Source organism: Pavona decussata, unplaced genomic scaffold (assembly GCF_977016875.1).
Source record: "Pavona decussata unplaced genomic scaffold, jaPavDecu1.1 SCAFFOLD_84, whole genome shotgun sequence".
NCBI lineage: Eukaryota > Metazoa > Cnidaria > Anthozoa > Scleractinia > Agariciidae > Pavona > Pavona decussata.
In genome coordinates, this window is record NW_028145502.1 from 6,139,443 (window position 1) to 6,159,443 (window position 20,001).

General features: G+C 37.2%; 1 protein-coding gene and 1 pseudogene across 2 annotated transcripts in view; one reads left to right on the top strand and one right to left on the bottom strand.

The window, feature by feature from the left end:
- LOC146475649 (ras-like protein 1) overlaps positions 1-20,001 on the top strand; it is a 491,817-nt pseudogene that overhangs the window by 12,370 nt on the left and 459,446 nt on the right. The window lies entirely within an intron of this gene.
- LOC146475650 (uncharacterized) lies at positions 1,175-19,290 on the bottom strand. Its single transcript, XM_085115967.1, has 6 exons — positions 19,219-19,290; positions 18,298-18,372; positions 17,993-18,186; positions 13,737-13,862; positions 10,265-11,878; positions 1,175-2,101 (listed from the first exon to the last, which is right to left on the bottom strand). Exons 1-6 carry the CDS (start codon positions 19,287-19,289, stop codon positions 1,734-1,736), a joined length of 2,448 nt encoding a protein of 815 aa, XP_084972093.1. The 5' UTR covers position 19,290; the 3' UTR covers positions 1,175-1,733.

A 20,001-nucleotide genomic window follows, 5' to 3' on the forward strand; every position in this document is an offset into this window, starting at 1 on the left:
TTTTATGTTATCTACTAAATCTTTTCATAGCTACCAAATCTTTTCTTTTAATGTTTTTTGCTAATTTTTTTCTTTTAATGTTATCTATTAAATCTTTTCTTCTCATGTTATCTACTAAATCTTTCCTAGCTACTAAATCTTTTCTTTTAATGTTATCTACCAAATCTTTTCTTTTAATGTTATCTATTAAACCCTTTCTTTTTATGTTATCTACTAAATCTTTCCTAGCTACTAAATCTTTTCTTTTAATGTTATCTATTTAATCTTTTTTCTTAATGTTATCTACTAAATCTTTCCTTTTTATATTATCTACCAAATCTTTTCTTTTTATGTTATCTGCCACATCTTTTCTTTTAATGTTATCTACTAAATCTTTTCCTTTTATGTTATCTGCCACATCTTTTCTTTTAATGTTATCTACTAAATCTTTTCTTTTAATGTTATCTACCAAATCTTTCCTTTCTATGTTATCTACCAAATCTTTTCTTTTTATATTATCTGCTAAATCTTTCATAGCTACTAAATCTTTTCTTTTAATGTTATCTACTAAATCTTTCCTTTTTATGTTATCTACCAAATCTTTTCTTTTAATTGATCTACTAAATATTTTGTTTTTATGTTATCTACTAAATCTTTTCTTTTAATGTTATCTACTAAATCTTTTCTTTTAATGTTATCTACTAAATCTTTTCTTTTTTATGTTATCTACCAAATCTTTCCTTTTTATGTTATCTACCAAATCTTTTCTTTTTATGTTATCTACTCAGTCTTTCCTTTTTATGTTATCTACCAAATCTTTTCTTTTTATATTATCTGCTAAATCTTTCCTAGCTACTAAATCTTTTCTTTTAATGTTATCTACTAAATCTTTCCTTTTTATGTTATCTACCAAATATTTTCTTTTAATGTTATCTACTAAATATTTCGTTTTTATGTTATCTAATAAATCCTTTCTTTTATATAATCTACCAAATCTTTTTATTTTATGTTATCTACTAAATTTTTTTATATTATCTACTATATCTCGTAGCTACTAAACCTTTTCTTTTTATGTTATCTACTCCCTCTTTTCTTTTATGTTATCTACTAAATCTTTCTTGTTATGAGCCATTTTTCAGGCGATTTACTCTTATGGAAGGTAGCATCCCTTAACTCACTAATTAGCATGCCACAGAGAAGGTATATTTATTATTCCCTAATGTTTGCTTTTCCCTTTGTTATTTATTGGGATTCGCTACTATTAAAGTCATTCATCCTGTTGGATCATAGCTTAATTTTTGTCTACTCATGAACTAATGGATCAGTAATCATAATTGTACTAGTTTACTGGTACAATACTAATAATTATGATTCACTTAATTGATTATTAAAATTATTTCACTTGGACTTCACTCACTAATTCGTAATTCAGAACAGCAGCAGTTAATAGGTATCTATGTCTCTCGGATTGATTTTTTGTAACAGCGTTGGCAATGTAATCTAGCCCCCGCTCTTTCTACGTACTTAAATCATACAATTATTTCAGAGTGGAATGACGCCTAGATCACGTTTTACACTTCTATCTTATAAATTATATTTAAAAACTGAAGGCTGCGTTTCTTTTTGCGCAAGTGAATAGAAAAGAACATAAAAAGTAAAAGAAAACAAAATAAAAATAACGAACAAACAAAAAACAAGCACAATCACCACCACAAAAAAAAAAACAGTTACAACGTTGATTGCGTATCATTTGCTCAAAGTTTAGTATCATATGATTTTGTTGGTTTAGCGGTGTGGATAGTGACGACGGTCACATCAGTGTGGGATTCGACGTTGCCGGGCCGTTCTTCGTCTTCTTTCCTTGAAGGATTCTCAGTTGATTCTTCCTCTTCTTCGAGGGTGAAGTTGACCACGCCGCTGTCTTTTATGGCGGTTGTCATGGACGGCATGTCAATTCTACCTGTCTGAAGTTGTTGCTTAAGAACGTTAGTCCCAGCCAATCCTCGAATTTCGCCCTGAAGTTCATTCAAAGGTAACAACAGGGCGAGGCAACAAGATAGGGACCATTTTGGATTTTTGCGCCATTCTTTGACGTAACGATAAAGGTATATAATGTACTGGACTGAAAAGACAAAATAAACTAAATTACTTAAATTGTAATGGGAGAGTTAAAGAATCTTTTTCTAGGATTGAGAAATTAGAAATTTGAAACCATTGAACCTGCCTCATTGGGTATTGATTTCTTTTACTTATAGACCTTTTCCATAAATGGCAGCCGATAAATTATTAATTCATTTTCATGGAAATTAGCCTTAATAGGCTCGCTAGCAAAGGCAAAATTCAGTAGAATTTTTACTTTAAAACGAAGTTGGTAAGGCCTATTAACATATTTGAAAAGAATAATAAATCGGCCGCCATTAATGAAAAAGGGCAATGCAATACTCGTTGGTCTGCTTCTCTGTTTTTTCCTCGAATCCGTTATTTACACATTACTGAAATATGGAAATTCCCCAATAGTCCTTTTGCAACTTACAGTTGATCACGTTACCTACTTCTCTTAAACACAATGATTTACCTATTTTTAGCAAATAATTTTATCAAAACTGAAAAGAGCGTAAAAAAGAAAACAACCTGGCATGCGAATTGCCAGGCTTATATCTTCGAAAGAGAAATTTTTATGGACGTTCAAAATTAGAAGGATTTGTGTGAGAAAAAGCCAGCTTGCCATCCAGTCACGCTTTAGTGCTTTTCCATACAAATCCTTGTAAATTTTCCAATTTTTAAACTGGCACAAAATCTTTTTGCATTTTTGTAATTCATATAGCTGCAGCTATTGGCAAGTTTGCCAATTTTTGGTCACGTGATCAACTGTTGCAAAAGGCCTATTCCTTAGAGACATCAGTCCCAGGGAAATTTGTGTTACCTTTTGAAAACACAGTAACTGAGGATTGGCCAAAATTTAAACTGTCCGCTGAGAAGTGGAAAAGTTTATTTTTTTAGCTGATAGCTATGAAACGTTCATCATATGTTACCTGTTTGAGATGCCTAACCTTTGTTTGAGTACTAGTATGGCCATTGTAGATTTTTATTGGGAACAACTACCCAGTTACAGTGTAGTTGATACCTTGATGGCTTGTAGCTCTTCAGTTTTGTCTAGAGGTCTTGTGATCGTTAGAAGAGATTGGAATTGCTTGAAAGTTATTTAGAAATGTTGGGATGATACCCGGCGCTTTCCGATCAGCTAATGAGAAATGGCTTAACAGAATGCCGTCTTTGCACACATATCGTTTGTTTCAAAGAAGAGATAGTATCCATCCGTAAGGATAAGAAAGAGAAATAGTATTTGCCGTATCTATAGTCAGGCACGCGAAATGCGAAGGACTGGACTGAACAGACTTGAGGTGGCTTACTTCAGTTTTCTGGTGTGAAAGAAGGCCTTGAATCAAACTTAAGAAGAACGCCAGGAGGAGATGTTTTGCAATTTTTTTAGCACAATAAATACAATTGAGATACTTTTGAGTCAGAAATAAAGTTTGTCATTAGAGTTGTCTGGTTCTAAATCTGGCCGTACCACCCTACTTTAAAATCTCAGGATTTGGAAAGTGGGCAAAAATACGTATTTGCAGGTAAGAGCACGAACCTCTGTCAGGTAGAAATTTGGCAAATGACAAGATTTTGAAATTTTGCCTTATTTGAAACTTTCTAAAATATAGCAAATATTTGAATGTAGGTTGTACGGCTAGATTTGTAGAAATTTAGCGAGAAAAAATGGTTTTCGCAATCTACGGTAGGAAAGCCATTGCGCATGCTTGTTTCAGGGAAAACCCGGGTTGCAGCGTGCGCGCGCGCTCCAACTGGTGAGCGCATGCTACCTTCGTGTTCAGGGATTTTCCGCAGCTCTGCAAAGGCTTCAAGGCCGTTAAGGACCAGCAACCATTAGAAAACACGTTTTATCAGTTTTCAAGCCCAAACATAATTTAGCTACTTAGTACACTTCTGGAACCTACTCGGTATATGGTAAAATTTTTTTTTTCCGAGGGCCGCCATTTTGTTATTTTTGCTTGCGTGGTCGCAAGCTCGCATCGGTTCGCACGCGTGTGATGCTTTCGTGTTGGGAGAGCGCGCATATTACACTCACATAGTGCAACACCTGTAGTAAGCCGCCTTAATGGATCCTAGTCAACCACGGCTTTGATGTTGTTTTACGGGCTAAATTTGCCATCAACGTGCGAGAAAGATTAACAGTAAAACTTGCATTATTATGGTATTTGTGTTCTCAACCCTCGATACATGACACGATGCAAATATTTATGGAATATTTTATATTATTCATTATAATCCATCAAATATTTTCGGTCGCGTGCGATTGGTCTAAACGCCTCACGTGACCGAATATACCCCAGCTAAAACTGGGGAATATCCGAGGATATTCCCCAAGTGATATTCCCCAATTTCAAAACCTTCAAGGAGCGTCAAGTTTGCAATTAAAATGAATGTCAAGATGGGGGAACGGTTTGCTTTTGTGACAGAAGAAGAGATAAACCTGCTGGTCGATAAACCAGTACCAGAAAACAACATACGCTCTAAACGTTTTTGACGGTAAGCTGTTCGTAAACGAAATGTTGAAATACTCAAGCTCGTATTTGCGACATTTTCTCTTGGTTTGAACTCTGTTTAACAGTCCTTGAATTAAAAATGTGGTAAAACTGAAAAATATGAAAGGCGAAAAGTTTTAGCCCATCTCATTTAAGAGTATTTATGGTTTTCTTTCAGTCTGGCGAAATGAAAAAGCCATCAACAAGCTATTAAAGGAGTTTATTTAATAAGCTCGAAGCTCGCTCACACGACGGCAAATATTACAGTTGTAATTCAATGAGAGCAATTCGTGCTGGCCTGGATATAAAGAATTTAAATAACGAAAACATAAATTTCAGTGCCATTACTGACAGAGTTCAAGCCGGTAAATGATGCTATCAATGCTCACCTGGTCGAGATCGCTAACGAACATAAAATCTCGTCCACGAAACAAAAACCAGCCATGATACCCCGAGATGTCGAAATTCTCTACGAAGAGAAGCAGCTCGTCCTACTCTCGAGCAACAAGTTTAATCCTCAGTGATTGTGAATGACTTCGTTGCTGGCTCCATTCAATGTCAAGTTAGCAAAGAAAGCGCTTTGATGGAATCCAGCAAAAACAACCGGTGGCGTCGTATCCGACTGCAGGTTCAGCTTCGATTTCTTCACAGGTCGTTTTCGGCTAGCAAATTCCACAATTGTATTTTCGATATAAAGTGCTGCTCCAATTGAACACGAGATAAACCAAGAGAACGACAAAGCGCCGGCTGTTTCGTCGACGGCAGTTTACACTTTTTTCGGAATGCGATACTTTACAGTTTTTCGCTTTCAGTGATCTTTAGCTTGTCCTCGAGAGGTAGTTAGATTCCCTGTAACCTTATCCGCCACTTGTATCTTGCTTTTGTCTTTCACGGAATTAAACAAGTTTACTTTCCTTTCAAATGTTTTACCTTTTCCCCAAACAAACGCTTTCGACCGGAAGCGAACTGACGTGGAGATTTTGGAAGCCAACTGACAAACTTTGACGTGATTGACATATGACAGAATGGCAGATCCTGCCGATTCCCGCGAGATTCCCGCATATTTGAAGGATAATAAACACAATAGCCTCCATTTGACTTTAAAAATATGCTCAGATATTTGTCCTTGGACATTATCTGCTCCTCGAAGCTCACAGTTTTCCTCGAGCTTCGCTCTCGGAAAACTGTTCGCTTCTCGGAACAGATAATGTCCGCGGACAAATATCTGAGCATATTTTCGCGCCAAATGGAGGCTATTGTTTATATATTTGTATGAATATCGAATAATTAAAACCATGTTTTACTGGGTATCCTAGTTTTCCATGGCCGTAGACCACATGAAGAAATGGCATCGAGGGGTACGCATAAATACAACGTTCGGTTGAATAAATTGCATGACCGAATTCGCACTGGATAAGACAATAACAATTTACATCCCGTTACACAACAAGCCATGACGCCATAAACTAAAACCTTTTACCACCGATTTCATTGATACGCGACCCTCGAATAAAAAATCCCGCGAACATTTGGCGATTTACTTCCGTCAATCCTGCCCTCTTTATATGGTGTTATAGGAATGCCGCTCTTGTTTTCAAAAATATGGCCGCCAATTTGTAGCCTGTTCGTTCGACATGGTTGCTTCTTAATCTTCCCGTTTACGTTCGCGAGTGGTGTATTTGCTCGTGCAGGGGTTGAGCATCGATTGATAAAAAGCCACCGCTCTGACTGTCTTTCCTCTTGCGTACTGAACTGAGCCATCCCTGTATATTTTCATCTTCGTACACTCCTGGATATTGCTCAATTACTCTCCTTATAAACAATACATCATGTGCTGTAAATGATAAAAGGTGATCAATGTCATCTACTGCATGGTCGTTTATTTATGCCGATTTATGCGATTCTTTTTTCACCTACCGTCCATTTGGCTTGCTTTTCCCGTCCGGGCTGTGAAATCAACCGTGGAGGTATTTCTGTATTTTTCCGAATTTTCTTCACAAATGTCAACCCCACTTTCAGAAGTCTTGCTATAGCGATCGCGCTCAACCCTTGCACGAGCAAAGCACCAGTCGCCAACGTAAACTTGAAGAAGAAGAAGCAACCATGTCAAACGAACAGGCTACAAAGTGGCCGCCATATTTTTGAATACAAGAGCGGCATTCCTATAACACCATATTAGGAGCGCATGATTGACGGAAGCGAATGGCCAAATGCTCGCGGGAGTTTTTATTCGAGGGTCGCGTATCAATGAAATCTGTGTTAAATGGGTTTTATTTGGAGTTTCTTTAAAATCTGGAACATGGGATATTCCGGAACATCTCAGAACATCCCGGAACATGAAATAGAACGAAATAAATTAACGAAAAAATAGAAAAAATATATTTGAAAACTAAAACTTTGAAAAGCTTAGTTATGAAAAAAAAAAAAAATAACATAAATCAGATTAACTACGGACAAATATCTGAGCATATTTTCGCGCCAAATGGAGGCTATTGTTTATATATTTGTATGAATATCGAATAATTAAAACCATGTTTTACTGGGTATCCTAGTTTTCCATGGCCGTAGACCACATGAAGAAATGGCATCGAGGGGTACGCATAAATACAACGTTCGGTTGAATAAATTGCATGACCGAATTCGCACTGGATAAGACAATAACAATTTACATCCCGTTACACAACAAGCCATGACGCCATAAACTAAAACCTTTTACCACCGATTTTATTGATACGCGACCCTCGAATAAAAAATCCCGCGAACATTTGGCGATTTACTTCCGTCAATCCTGCCCTCTTTATATGGTGTTATAGGAATGCCGCTCTTGTTTTCAAAAATATGGCCGCCAATTTGTAGCCTGTTCGTTCGACATGGTTGCTTCTTAATCTTCCCGTTTACGTTCGCGAGTGGTGTATTTGCTCGTGCAGGGGTTGAGCATCGATTGATAAAAAGCCACCGCTCTGACTGTCTTTCCTCTTGCGTACTGAACTGAGCCATCCCTGTATATTTTCATCTTCGTACACTCCTGGATATTGCTCAATTACTCTCCTTATAAACAATACATCATGTGCTGTAAATGATAAAAGGTGATCAATGTCATCTACTGCATGGTCGTTTATTTATGCCGATTTATGCGATTCTTTTTTCACCTACCTTCCATTTGGCTTGCTTTTCCCGTCCGGGCTGTGAAATCAACCGTGGAGGTATTTCTGTATTTTTCCGAATTTTCTTCACAAATGTCAACCCCACTTTCAGAAGTCTTGCTATAGCGATCGCGCTCAACCCTTGCACGAGCAAAGCACCAGTCGCCAACGTAAACTTGAAGAAGAAGAAGCAACCATGTCAAACGAACAGGCTACAAAGTGGCCGCCATATTTTTGAATACAAGAGCGGCATTCCTATAACACCATATTAGGAGCGCATGATTGACGGAAGCGAATGGCCAAATGCTCGCGGGAGTTTTTATTCGAGGGTCGCGTATCAATGAAATCTGTGTTAAATGGGTTTTATTTGGAGTTTCTTTAAAATCTGGAACATGGGATATTCCGGAACATCTCAGAACATCCCGGAACATGAAATAGAACGAAATAAATTAACGAAAAAATAGAAAAAATATATTTGAAAACTAAAACTTTGAAAAGCTTAGTTATGAAAAAAAAAAAAATAACATAAATCAGATTAACTACAATAAAAGAAAAATATTTGTATAAAAAGATTGTTTCTCTTGAAGATACTGATCCGCTTACATTATGTAAGTAAAGATTGAGCTTGCACGAGTATGTCTTTCAGAGTAAAATTGGTTTTATCAAGGCCTGTGCTATACCGGTGTTTTTGTATCTGGTCAAGACGGATTTGATAGAGCCTTTTATTCATCAATCGTATGTTTAATATTTGAAAATCTCCTCATTTTGAATATGACTTCTTATTCCGTGTGTTTAACGATGGTGTTTTTGATGCCATATAGGCCATTTCAGCTGGGTTTGGTTTGGCTCGTTTAAGCTCGTGATAGTTTTAACTATTGTTACTGTTGACATCTGTGTAGTGATAGGGCAGGAAACCTCCCTTGGTTCGTCCAATTAGTATCATTCAGGCTGTTAGATTTTGTTGCAAGCTGTTGTGTTAGTTGGTACGACAATTTGACTTTTTATTCTAGTTAAGCTGATTTATTTTATGTATTTTATAATTTTTCTCTCTTTTTCAGTATTCATATATCCTTTCCATTTTTTCCCTTTAGTTATTTCGTTCTATTCAATGCTCCGGAATGTTCCGGAATGTTCCATGTTCCGGATTTTATTTACGCCCTTTTAGGGTAAAATTTGACACAAATGAGGTCGATTGCAAACGTAAATCTTCACAATGTACCGTCAAGAATAAAGTCAATAAAATAATACACGACCAAGCGGGCTGTATGTAGTCCGCCGGCAGACTACCGGGACTTCGAACACGCTTAATGGAGTAAAATGTCAGCGAATAGGTTTGAAAAGCCCTACAAACTAAGAAATATCATTTCCTCACACGATGGCCTGTTGCCGGTATTTTTCTCCCACTTGTGCGGGCTCGTCAATCGCAGCGATGTGTACCACCAAAACATACAACAATGACAAAGCGGGTGACAAGAACGAAAGTTCTTTGCTTGATTTAAGGGGACGTTCCACAGCTACCGAGAGAGGAGCAACATTTTGGAATACGTCAATAATCGAAATGAAGTTCTCCATTGAAAGAAGTTGGATTAAGTCGGTGAGGAGCGCAAAGAACAAGTCGAACTACGGTATGACAAACATGGATTCGCTTTTAGAGGAGGTGATCGGAAACAAATTGGAAATGTGTGATCCACTGATTGATTCGTACTTGAAGGAGATCGGGAAAGCCATAGGTTCGAAGCTAAGCAGATCAAAAGCCACCAGCTTAGCCAACCCAGTTATTCTTTTTGTGCCTTGGCCTGTGTTCTGCCATGTCCCTACCCTGGCTAGGGGATACTCGGGAGACACAACGGCCTTGAGCCCCTCCCCGTTAGATTTTCACGCAGAGAAAGAGTTATAATTTATGTAAATTCAAATGACAAACGAACAATGAGAATATTGGCCTGGAACAACGTCAGGCGAATATATCTACATAAATTATTATCACGGATGCCATTTTAGAAACAAACACATCACATGACCAGAACAGCGTCGCGGAGGAAAGTTGCCTAGCAACGGGCCATCGTGTCTACACACGGGTATCCAAGAAGATGTTCCAATGATGAATGAATCCATCAAATAAAACCACTGGTAAATTAAAAGTGTGTAGTTGTGAATTAAATCCAGAACATGTTGTATAAGGCAAGATACAGCAGAATTTCATTCCACCGTGTAAAAATTAAACAAATAAATAAATAAATAAATAAATAAACAAAAACAAAAAAACCTTGAATTTTTATATCAGAGAGAACGGTAGATTTCCCCGTCGAGGAGTGCAAAGCATAATGGGTGACAATGTTATCAATATCTTGTCGGCATGGTAACAGCAAGCCACTTGATAAAATTACTGTTATACCAGATTGTAGGCTGATACATCTTAGGAAAAGTCAGCAAGTTTGGTGGTGTTTGCGTTTGTACTTTAAACGTCACGGGCTGATTCTAGATCAGTCTCCCCACCCTCTCTTTCCAGGCTGAATTGGATAAAAAGATGACTTACAAAAAGGCACTTACCAATTAGAAGGAGGATCACTGAAGCATTTGCTCCAACTACCAGTAACTCGAACATGATTTTATCCACGGAATGATCCACAGATGAAGGGATGTTTTCGCTGGGAATCTTACTCACGGCTCCTATTCCCAAGTTGACGAAAGTAACCACTAAAGATGTTAGCATTAACCTGTTCTCGAACGGATCTACCACTGGTTTTTTGACGGCAAAGCCAATTGCATAGATACCTGACATGACGGAAGCGATTCCTGCATAGGACCTGCTCTCACTGCCGATTAGGATTAAACCAGATGTCAGGATAACCTTGCGCACTGTATCAACAAGTTCCCAGTACCATGCAGAAGGCCTGTAGTTTTCAAACAGGAATCGTAATCCCGTAAGCAATTCAGCCCTTTTTGCTTCATTGTCGTCGTCGCAACTTTCACCGGCACCTTCGTCGTCGTTTCGGATAGTTTGCAGCGACCTTCGTCGACTCAAGAAGAGAGTGAGGAATGAAGCTGCTGGCAGGAAAAGCACGTAACCGACGGCAACGTATCCAACGATAACTAAACGATTGTATCTTGAACTATTACAGTTTATGCCAAAGTCCGCCTTTAAATAACTGGTACAATCATCCTTTTCATCATCACTGCAAAGCGTGCGACAAGCGAGAGGCAGTACGGCTGCTGTTTTCAAACACGTGCTGAGGTAGGTAACATACAGGATGAAAAACGCGTTTCTGTAGATAAACTCTTTCGTCTGAGACATTTTGAGGGCTTTCTGTTGGTCATCCAAGGTGGAACGCAATCTGAGGTAAAACTTTCTGATTCCGTAAACACAGATCGACAGGATGATAACTAAAGCGTTTAGCGTGAGTATGGAAAAAAGATCTCCAAATGCATCAATTTTCAATTCTGGGAAGAGACAGTGAAGAGGCGCAATCTGGAACACGTTTAACTGCAAAGCCTGGGAATAAGTTCCGATGAGGGCAAGAGATTGGGGCCATTCAATGTATGCAAATGCTTCAAGCAGTCCAAACGTTACTTGGTAAAAACCAATAACGATTTTGAGCCGCCCAAGAACAATGTCCACTGAAGAACGCCCGACATTCTTTTTGCTTTTCTTTTTGCTTGACCATACCAGGATAGCGATTATTATGATAATGACTGCAGCCGAGATAGAAAGCTGCCCGATCATCCATTTTTTTGTTGGGCACAGTTCGCAGCTTTTAAATTGCTTGTAGTAGCCATCACTGCAAACTTCACACAACGGACCTTTGTATCCAGTGCTGCAGTTAGAATCTATACCTCCAGTACAAGATTCTTGGCGAGGACATCTATGAGGTTTTGGTACAGCGTGTGGGTACTTAGTTAAAGACCGATTGGGTAGCGAGCCATTAATGTGTGCATTAACTTCAGCGGTAACATTAAGGACATTGCTTGTGAATTTTCTATAGAGATGTTTGTGTGTCTCATTTTCCCAGTACCACCAGAAACCAGACTTTAAAGTTGCGAAGTCATCAGCGCATTCTAAACCATCAGCACCACATGGTTTGCATTCCCCAAACAGATCTGTCCGATAAAACGACTGCAGGCATTTGCAAGCTCGAAATCCAGCAAAAGAGCTAGAATCAGTTCCTGTTAATGAAAAATAAAGTATAGTTTTTAATCTCCTTATCTATGCATGTATAGCTTTTTGCTTCTATGTCTGTTTGTGATTTTGAGGTCGCTCATAACGGTTTGCAGCTTTTCTCTTCAGTTATAATTTGATCGATAAGTACTGCTATTCTTTATCAGTAAATGGTGCAAACATAGTCATAATTGTTCGACTTAATAAGCAACAATAACAAAAATATAGCCGTTAAAAACATCCCTTGTTTCAGCTTAGGTTAGCATAACACAAAAACGAGCTGTATGATCCCAACGTTTTACTATGGAATTCTAACCAGCATGCCAATACGCACCTTCTTGCAAACTCACTAAAAAAAGATGTTATAGGAGGGGTTTGGGAGCCACCTTGAATTTTCAAAAATATTAGGTGAATTATTTAGCGCAGTATAAATTAATATTTCTTATTTTTCGGTTGGCTCGGTTTCCTTTGTTCTTTTCGGTTGAATATATGCAATAGCCCCTGTCAATTACTAACTATCTGAAAAGCTGGGTGCGGCTTTGGTTAAAAAGGGGAGGGCGGGGTTGAAAACAATAACTGATAACAACGGACGAGGGGGAAATATATATCTCCCCCCTCCCTCGTCATATACCGCTCGACTTATTCCCCTTATTCAGTGTTCTCAAAAATTTCAACGAGTGCTTAATCGTTTACTATTAAAGAAAAAAATGAAGAACATAACTTTTACTACTACTACTACTACTTCTTCTACTACTACTACTACTGACTACTACTACTACTACTACTACTACTACTACTACTACTACTACTACTACTACTACTACTACTACTACTACTACTACTACTACTACTACTACTACTACTACTACTACTACTACTACTACTACTACTACTACTACTAGTAATTTAATAACAGGCCACTCATTCCATACTCGTACTGTGCCACTGTTAGCTTTCTTTACATTTGCAGGATTACGGTCACTAATCCGCTCAGCAAAGACAGTGTAGGAAGTTTTTGGTTAAAAAGACTTCATCTTCACAACCGCTTATCGTTGTTTCCACACGGAACGATAGCTGACTGCACACTATTTCCAAAATTTAACAACAGCCGCTCAACCACGTGTAGTGTACTGAATGCAGTGTTTACCACGTATACCAGCAGACAAAAGCAGTTGTTTATACATATTGTTGTGTGAATAATCCAAAGTTCAAAAAACAGTTGAGAAAAACATCTTCAGAGCCGAAATCTCACTGCCTACAACTGTCATCAAAAAGTGTTGTGTATTAGACTTCGACCTGTTATAAAATAAGCATTTAACTATTTAAGGTCTTTGTTTCTATTAAGGAAACCTCACCAACAGAAAAAATAAGCATGTTATTGACCTGTCCCTCGGGGATTTGTGATATATTTCCCTCGTGGCGTGCCCTCGGGCGCAAGGGGAATATATCAGATATCCCCTCGTTCCAGGCCAATAACCCTTACATAACTAGTGTACTCATATGCACTACTTTGTTGTTTCCAGTTTGTTTGTTTTTTTTTAATTTGTTGTTGTTGAAAGTTGCCCATGATTGCAAATCGTTTCAATCTTTACCCGTAAGGACAATTGTTCGTTTGTTTAGCGGAAAAAACGAAAGAAAAGGAAGCGCCAACGTTTGAGTCTCTTGGCCAGGGATGAGTAAACTCTGCAGCGACACGTTTGGTTTTTCATCCATGCGTCGGGACAAGTGAAAGAAGGGACAATGCCCCAAAACCTCTCCAGGGCTTGGAATCTTAGACTGGGTTAGGTTACTACATGCCTTGTGTTTCGCTGTAGATGTTTAACTCCTTTAAACACTCTGGATATTTTAGCAAGATAATGGTATTACCTTGAGGACAGGCTTTGCAATCGCTGGCGCTCTTCCCAGGCGCATCGTTCTCAGACACAAAAGTTCCGTTAGGGCATGGTAAACAACTTTCACTGACAAAGGCTTCAGTGTCCGAATAATGACCTCCTAAAATGTTAAACAAAAAGTATTCAAAGCTCAAAAGCCTTAACCATGCTTTCTAGGGTAAGCAGGGAAATAGTAGGAGTGTCACACAAGTGGTACGCGATAAACGAGCAGCTCACTATAGTTATTGAGCTTCCATGACATTTTTGTATAATCAATCAAGGCAATTTAAAGGACTCTGTTACGCCGCAAAATGTAATACTAACGCAAAATGTATTAACATCGACGCAAATTGTAATAAAGTATTCAACGCAAAATGTAAGAACGTTTCTGACGCACAATGTAATAACGCAAAATGTAATAACTCACGAATGACGTGAATGGTATTTTGAAATCAGTATCATGATTCAGTGTACGTTCACCTATGCATAAATTGAATAACAGGTGTACAGGTTTTATTCTCAACTCTTAAAAGTTTCAGATCGGAGGATTGGTGTTTTCTTACGGTATCTACTTATGGTGGCGTTTAAAAATGTGACTTTTTGGTGCTACGCTTATTCAAAAGAAGAGTTCTTAAATTTTGCGTTGAAAACTTTATTACATTTTGCGTTAATATTGCATTTTGCAGGGACTCTCGACATGGTCACAATTTCTATCGTATATTATACACGTTCGTGTGGCACTCGAAAAATAGGCGCCGCCCTCCAAAAAGCGCCTCAGCCCTCAATAACAACGCGGTCACTTATTCGAAGCACATGAACATTAACTCTAGGGTGATAGATTACGAAGGGGTTTCATCCTCATATAACTACAGTCAAACCTCTTAAAAACGGACACCGCGGGAACATGAATTAGTGTCCGTGTCATAGAGGTGCCAATTTTAGAGAAGTAGGCCTTAGATGGATTTCGGTCTCTCAGAGACCAAGTGAACTGTCCGTAAAAGAGAGGTGTCCGCATCAAGAGGTGTCCGTAAAGAGAGGTTTCGCTGTGCCCGAGTCCGATCTACAGAGTTTTTTAACTGAGTCTCTTTATGTCTATTATGCATTTACGTTTCCAAAAGTGACTGTTTTAAAGGAGCGTAGCACCTAAGAGTCACATTGTTAAGCGCCACAATAAGTAGATACGGTAAGAAAACACCAGTCCCCCGATCTGAAACTTTTAAGAGTGGAGAATAAAACCTGTACTCCTGTTATTCAATTTATGCATAGGTGAATGTACACTGAATCATGATACTGATTTCGAAATACTATACACGTCATTCGTGAGTTATTACATTTTGCGTTATTACATTATGCGTCAGAAAAGTTCTTACATTTTGCGTTGAATACTTTATTACAGTTTGCGTCGATGTTATTACAATTTTGCGGCGTAAAAGACCTTTTTCTTTTTCTTAATATTTGACTTTAATGCATTGAGAAGTAAATTCACTTCAATGTGTAACGAAAAAAAATAACGCTTGCGCGCGTTAAGTTTTGTCCTCTAAAGATAACATGCTGGAGTCAAGAATGTGATTTGTGAAGCACACTAGATAAATTAAAGGGGCAGCTTCATGGGAGATATCATGATTTCGGCCAAAAATTCACTAAATTTAAACTTTAAACACTGTCTTACAGTTAATTTCTAAATCGCTAATTGAAAAAAATTGACGCAAAGGTTGAACTAAAATATAGTACAACCGATTCTTAACGTGTTACGACAGCGAAAATTATTGGAAAAGGTTGGCCTCACGTTTTCAAATTTGAACCCATCTTTATTTTGGTCGTCTTCCAGATGATAGTTTCTTGGCATTCTACTATTCTTTTAATTTAATTTTGGTCGTTATATCTTGGCTGCTATCGACGGAATAGCGTTTTTTTTTATTTTCAGTGTGTTGATAATTATAGCGTGATACTGTCCCTTTAAGATGAAGTTTTTCCAGGACAGCATTCATTATTTTGCAGATTCAATTTCAATAAAAATTGAGCATCACTGGAAGAAGCTTTCATTAACGTTATGATAGAACTGTACATTTTAAAACATCTTTTTTGGTTTAAAAAAATACATCTATCCAATGAGTCATATATAACACATTGCAAGGTATGTCTTTAGTAAAGAACAGGAAACCTTAATCCTTTGTGGTTTTATATCAGGTTGTCAGTGTACTAAGTATGAATTTGACAGTCCAAACGGCACAATGCTTTTAATTTTCTGTGTTTGGCGGCAAACTATGATACCCTATTGAGCATGATTCTATGATCAAATCATCTCTGTAAATAATCCACTATTTTGTTTTTATCAAGTGCGGACATGAAAATTCTAACTTTCATTCTGGAAGCGCTCGTACTGTCTCGGTTTCTTATTCCATCCAAAAATACAAACGAATGTTCCTTTCCTTTTCATGGAGATAAGTGAAAATGCTTTTTTTTTTTTTGGGGGGGGGGGGGGGGAATTGAGAGTATTTAGAAAGTACAGTAAACACTCCCTGTCCTGAAAATAAAACCATTTTCTTGAGATGGTAGGGTTTACAGTAAAGTTACAACTGGCATCTCAAACTTGTATGTCTGGAACAAAAAAATGTTTCCCTTGTTTGTTGGAGATAGCGGAAGTCTACTCTATAGTCAATTTTTACTCTATAGGCAATTTGTTATCGGTTACATGTAGAACCCATGTCATGACCTCAATCGGTCACGTTCTCCTATCTGATTGGTCCATCCAAATGGCCTTCTCTAAGTATCAAATTTTGAAGCCTAAGCTTTAAAGATATAAATCTTAACAACTCTTTGAATGTAGTTTCCTGGGTCGCTTTGAACAAACATTTCGCTCCGTCAAGGTTAGTTGTTATGAACATATATCTTTTGTGTTCTGCAATCTTGATAAAGTGGACTTTCATTCTATTTATCTCTTTATTTATTTATTTATTTATTTATTTATTTATTTATTTATTTTAATTCTGAGTAGGTAGGTCGAATTGTGCGAAGAAAATGACCTTGAAAATCCATGCTGTTCCACAGAGTTGTTGTTGTTGTGGTTGTTGTTTTAATTTTCATCACTTTGCCGGGGAATCCATGCCCCATCTGTCTTCCGAGCTAAGTGAAATGTTTTAAACCATACGTAGTAAGACAATGTGTCACATTCCCGACACCCCTTCCGAAATTCCTACTTTTTTTCCTGTAAACCGTATGTCCACCTTGCCTAGATCAGTATCCTATGATCAGGTTGTTCTGCTGAGCGCCTTATGGCACGTGTCATAACCCAGACACAGATTATTCGAGGGAGTGGGCAAACATTTAATGTCGGAATACTCATGAACAACCAGCGAAAGATGCCACATTTAAATAGTCAAAACAGCAGTGTATATGGAACAAATGAATGAATGAATGAATGAATGAATGAATGAATGAATGAATGAATGAATGAATGAATGAATGAATGAATGAATGAATGAAAGATACATGATTCAGCACTTTTGCTTTTAAATTAATCAATTGTTTAAAGACGAGAATTAGCGATAAGGAAATCCGACGTTTAGAAGCCGCTTTGTCCGTCATTACCAATAAATATGCAAGGAAAGCGTAATATACATGACGACAAAAAGTCGCCGAAACGTCGATTTCCTAATCGCTAATTTTTATCATAAATGTTTGTCAAAGTCTTCAGTTATAACAAATCAGTTGTTTGCCAGCTTTAATGCAGTGGTGATCATTTATGATAAGCTCTTCTTAGGAAACAACTTTGTTAAAAGACTTAAGGCGGGGGTAAACCTGAAAGCCGTTTCCATGCCGCTTAAAATCGGTTTAATGGAAACTATCTCGTTCTCGTTTCAAGAAATTAAAAAACTCTCTACTTATCCCGTAAATCTATGTTGTTGGGTGTTTTGTGAATTTTTGGGTGAATTTTGGGTATGTTTGGGAGGAGATAGTTTTTCTAGAAGGATTGGTAAAATTAAGAGAAATATGAAATATTTAAGATTTGGTGAAGTTTTAAAATTACAATTTGTAGTTAATAATTAATAGAAAGATACCAAGCTAGTCCACTAGAAACCTGGGGTGCTCTTGCGTGGGTATCAACTGTCTGTTGGTGTTTTAAAAATCATTTTCTTTCTTTTATCTCTTCTTCAAACCTCTTAAAATTCCATTCAAATTCACGTTTACCCCCACCTTAACAGTGATTTTAAAAAGATCTTCTATACAAGATAGACAATTAAAGAGACTCACCTGCTGGGCACTCCTGGCAGGTACGAATGCCCAACTTCAAAACTGTGCCGGATGGGCATGGAAGGAGTCTGTATTCTCCTAGTGATGTATTTCCAAACCCAGCAGCCACAAAAGCCTGTTTTATGCTCCGCCCGACTGTTGAACCCGACATTTGAGAAAGGTTGATATCTTCTGAATCGCTTTCCCCCAGGCCACTTACAACAAATCACAACAAAAGAAAACAGATAATAGAATACTTAGCTGAAATCGATGAAGCTAAGAATTGTATAATAATATATTCAGAAAATAATTAGTTTAACACTTACAGCTGAATTTTGCAGTGCACTTTTCCATTTGCACGAGTGAATTTCATGGTACCTATTTTTCCATTTTTCACAGTTCTGCAAAAGGTACATACATAGCTATTTGCTTTTCAACGGGTTCATTAAATCATGAAATTGAACTGAAAAAAAAACATTACGTCATTTGCCCGAGCTTATTTATTTAATTATTATTATTATTATTATTATTATTATTATTATTATCATTATCATTATCATTATCATTATCATTATCATTATCATTATCATTATCATTATCATTATCATTATCATTATCATTATCATTATCATTATTATTATTATTATTATTATTATTATTATTATTATTATTATTTACATTCTCTGCTCGGAAGGGGTTGGGGGTAGGGGGCTCGTATAGACTATCAAGGCTATGACATTAGCACCCGAGAGAAAGATGGTACGTCAAAGATGTTTCCTTTGAGGAGTACAATGAGGATATGTGCCCAAATGGAGGCCATTTGGTTTTCTTTCTTTTTTTTAAGTAAATAAAAATAAAATAAATAAATAGGAATTTCTGTGGACTCCACGGAGTGGCTCTTCTCTTCACTGTTTCCAGGTCGAATTGGAATTTGGAAGTGTTGAGTGACAGGGTACTGCAAACATATTTGCTTTAGGTTTCTCAAAACAGGAAGATTCCTTTTTCTGCAAAAAAAAAATACGTGCCATAATTTATTTGACACTGCGAGATGAAAATAAGTGAAAACTGACCTGTCATAGCGAATTGTTTCCAGGTAAATTTATTTAAAAAGTTATAAAAGTTCAAAAACTCCTCTAGAAAACACGGTGTCAAACTGGAATATCTATTAATTAAGAGTATCACTATTTACTATTTGATAACAAAAAAAAACTACCGTTTAAACACGGAGCAGGATTTTTGATACTCACATTTCAGTAGCCAGATTAGCTGCCCCAATGAGAGACGTAGAGTTTACTAATTCCAACTCCGTCCTTATCATGTATCTAACGACAAGAAAACGATATTGTGTTGTTTTCCTTTTTATCAAATGCTATTTAATATCTCTCACAAGAGTAACGGGGTGATGACAAACCTTATAATTCGACATCCTCTGAAACTTTGTTTTTATAACTGATCTCGGACAAATAATTGAATTTATCAAAAGCTTTCAAGTTGACACCTAATCTTTCGAGCACTCTAATGCATTCTTTAAAAAAACGAGAAAAAGACTTACTGTTTCTAACTTGTGTTTGTAAATATAAGAAGACAATTTGCGGGAGTGAGTTAGGGTAGCTCTCTCGAGAAAAAAAGCAAGACGCTCAGTTTACTACTAGTCAGTCGAACGGCGACGGAACCCCTTTTGAGAAAATTATATCAACGGCAAATATTTGAAATGTGGCTTACTGTTTTTCATTTTCCCTTTACTTTGTTTTGGGTCATTCATTTACACATTTGTGTACCTTTATAGCCTAATTTTTATGTAGTAGATTTTTTTTGGAAAACAAATTCCTTCCGCCAAATTCACGAGCTGTTGAGATACTTTACCGTATTCAGCACTTTAAACGAATTTTTGTTTTCCTTTCAAGACTAAAATGATTAATTTTCCATATCCCAAAGGTCTGCTCCAATCAAAAACACAACCATTTTTTATTACAATGTGAGGCGAACATCTGGAGCGATAAAGTCTTTCTACTGTCGAAAAGGACCGTTGG

Bases quoted from the DNA above. Each gene is read 5' to 3' on its own strand.
- LOC146475650 (XM_085115967.1), bottom strand. From the start codon at position 19,289: ATGATAAGGACGGAGTTGGAATTAGTAAACTCTACGTCTCTCATTGGG. The intron at 18,373-19,218 runs GTGAGTATCAAA...TACCTTTTGCAG, and splicing joins GCTAATCTGGCTACTGAAAT to AACTGTGAAAAATGGAAAAA. The intron at 13,863-17,992 runs GTGAGTCTCTTT...TTAACATTTTAG, and splicing joins CTGCCAGGAGTGCCCAGCAG to GAGGTCATTATTCGGACACT.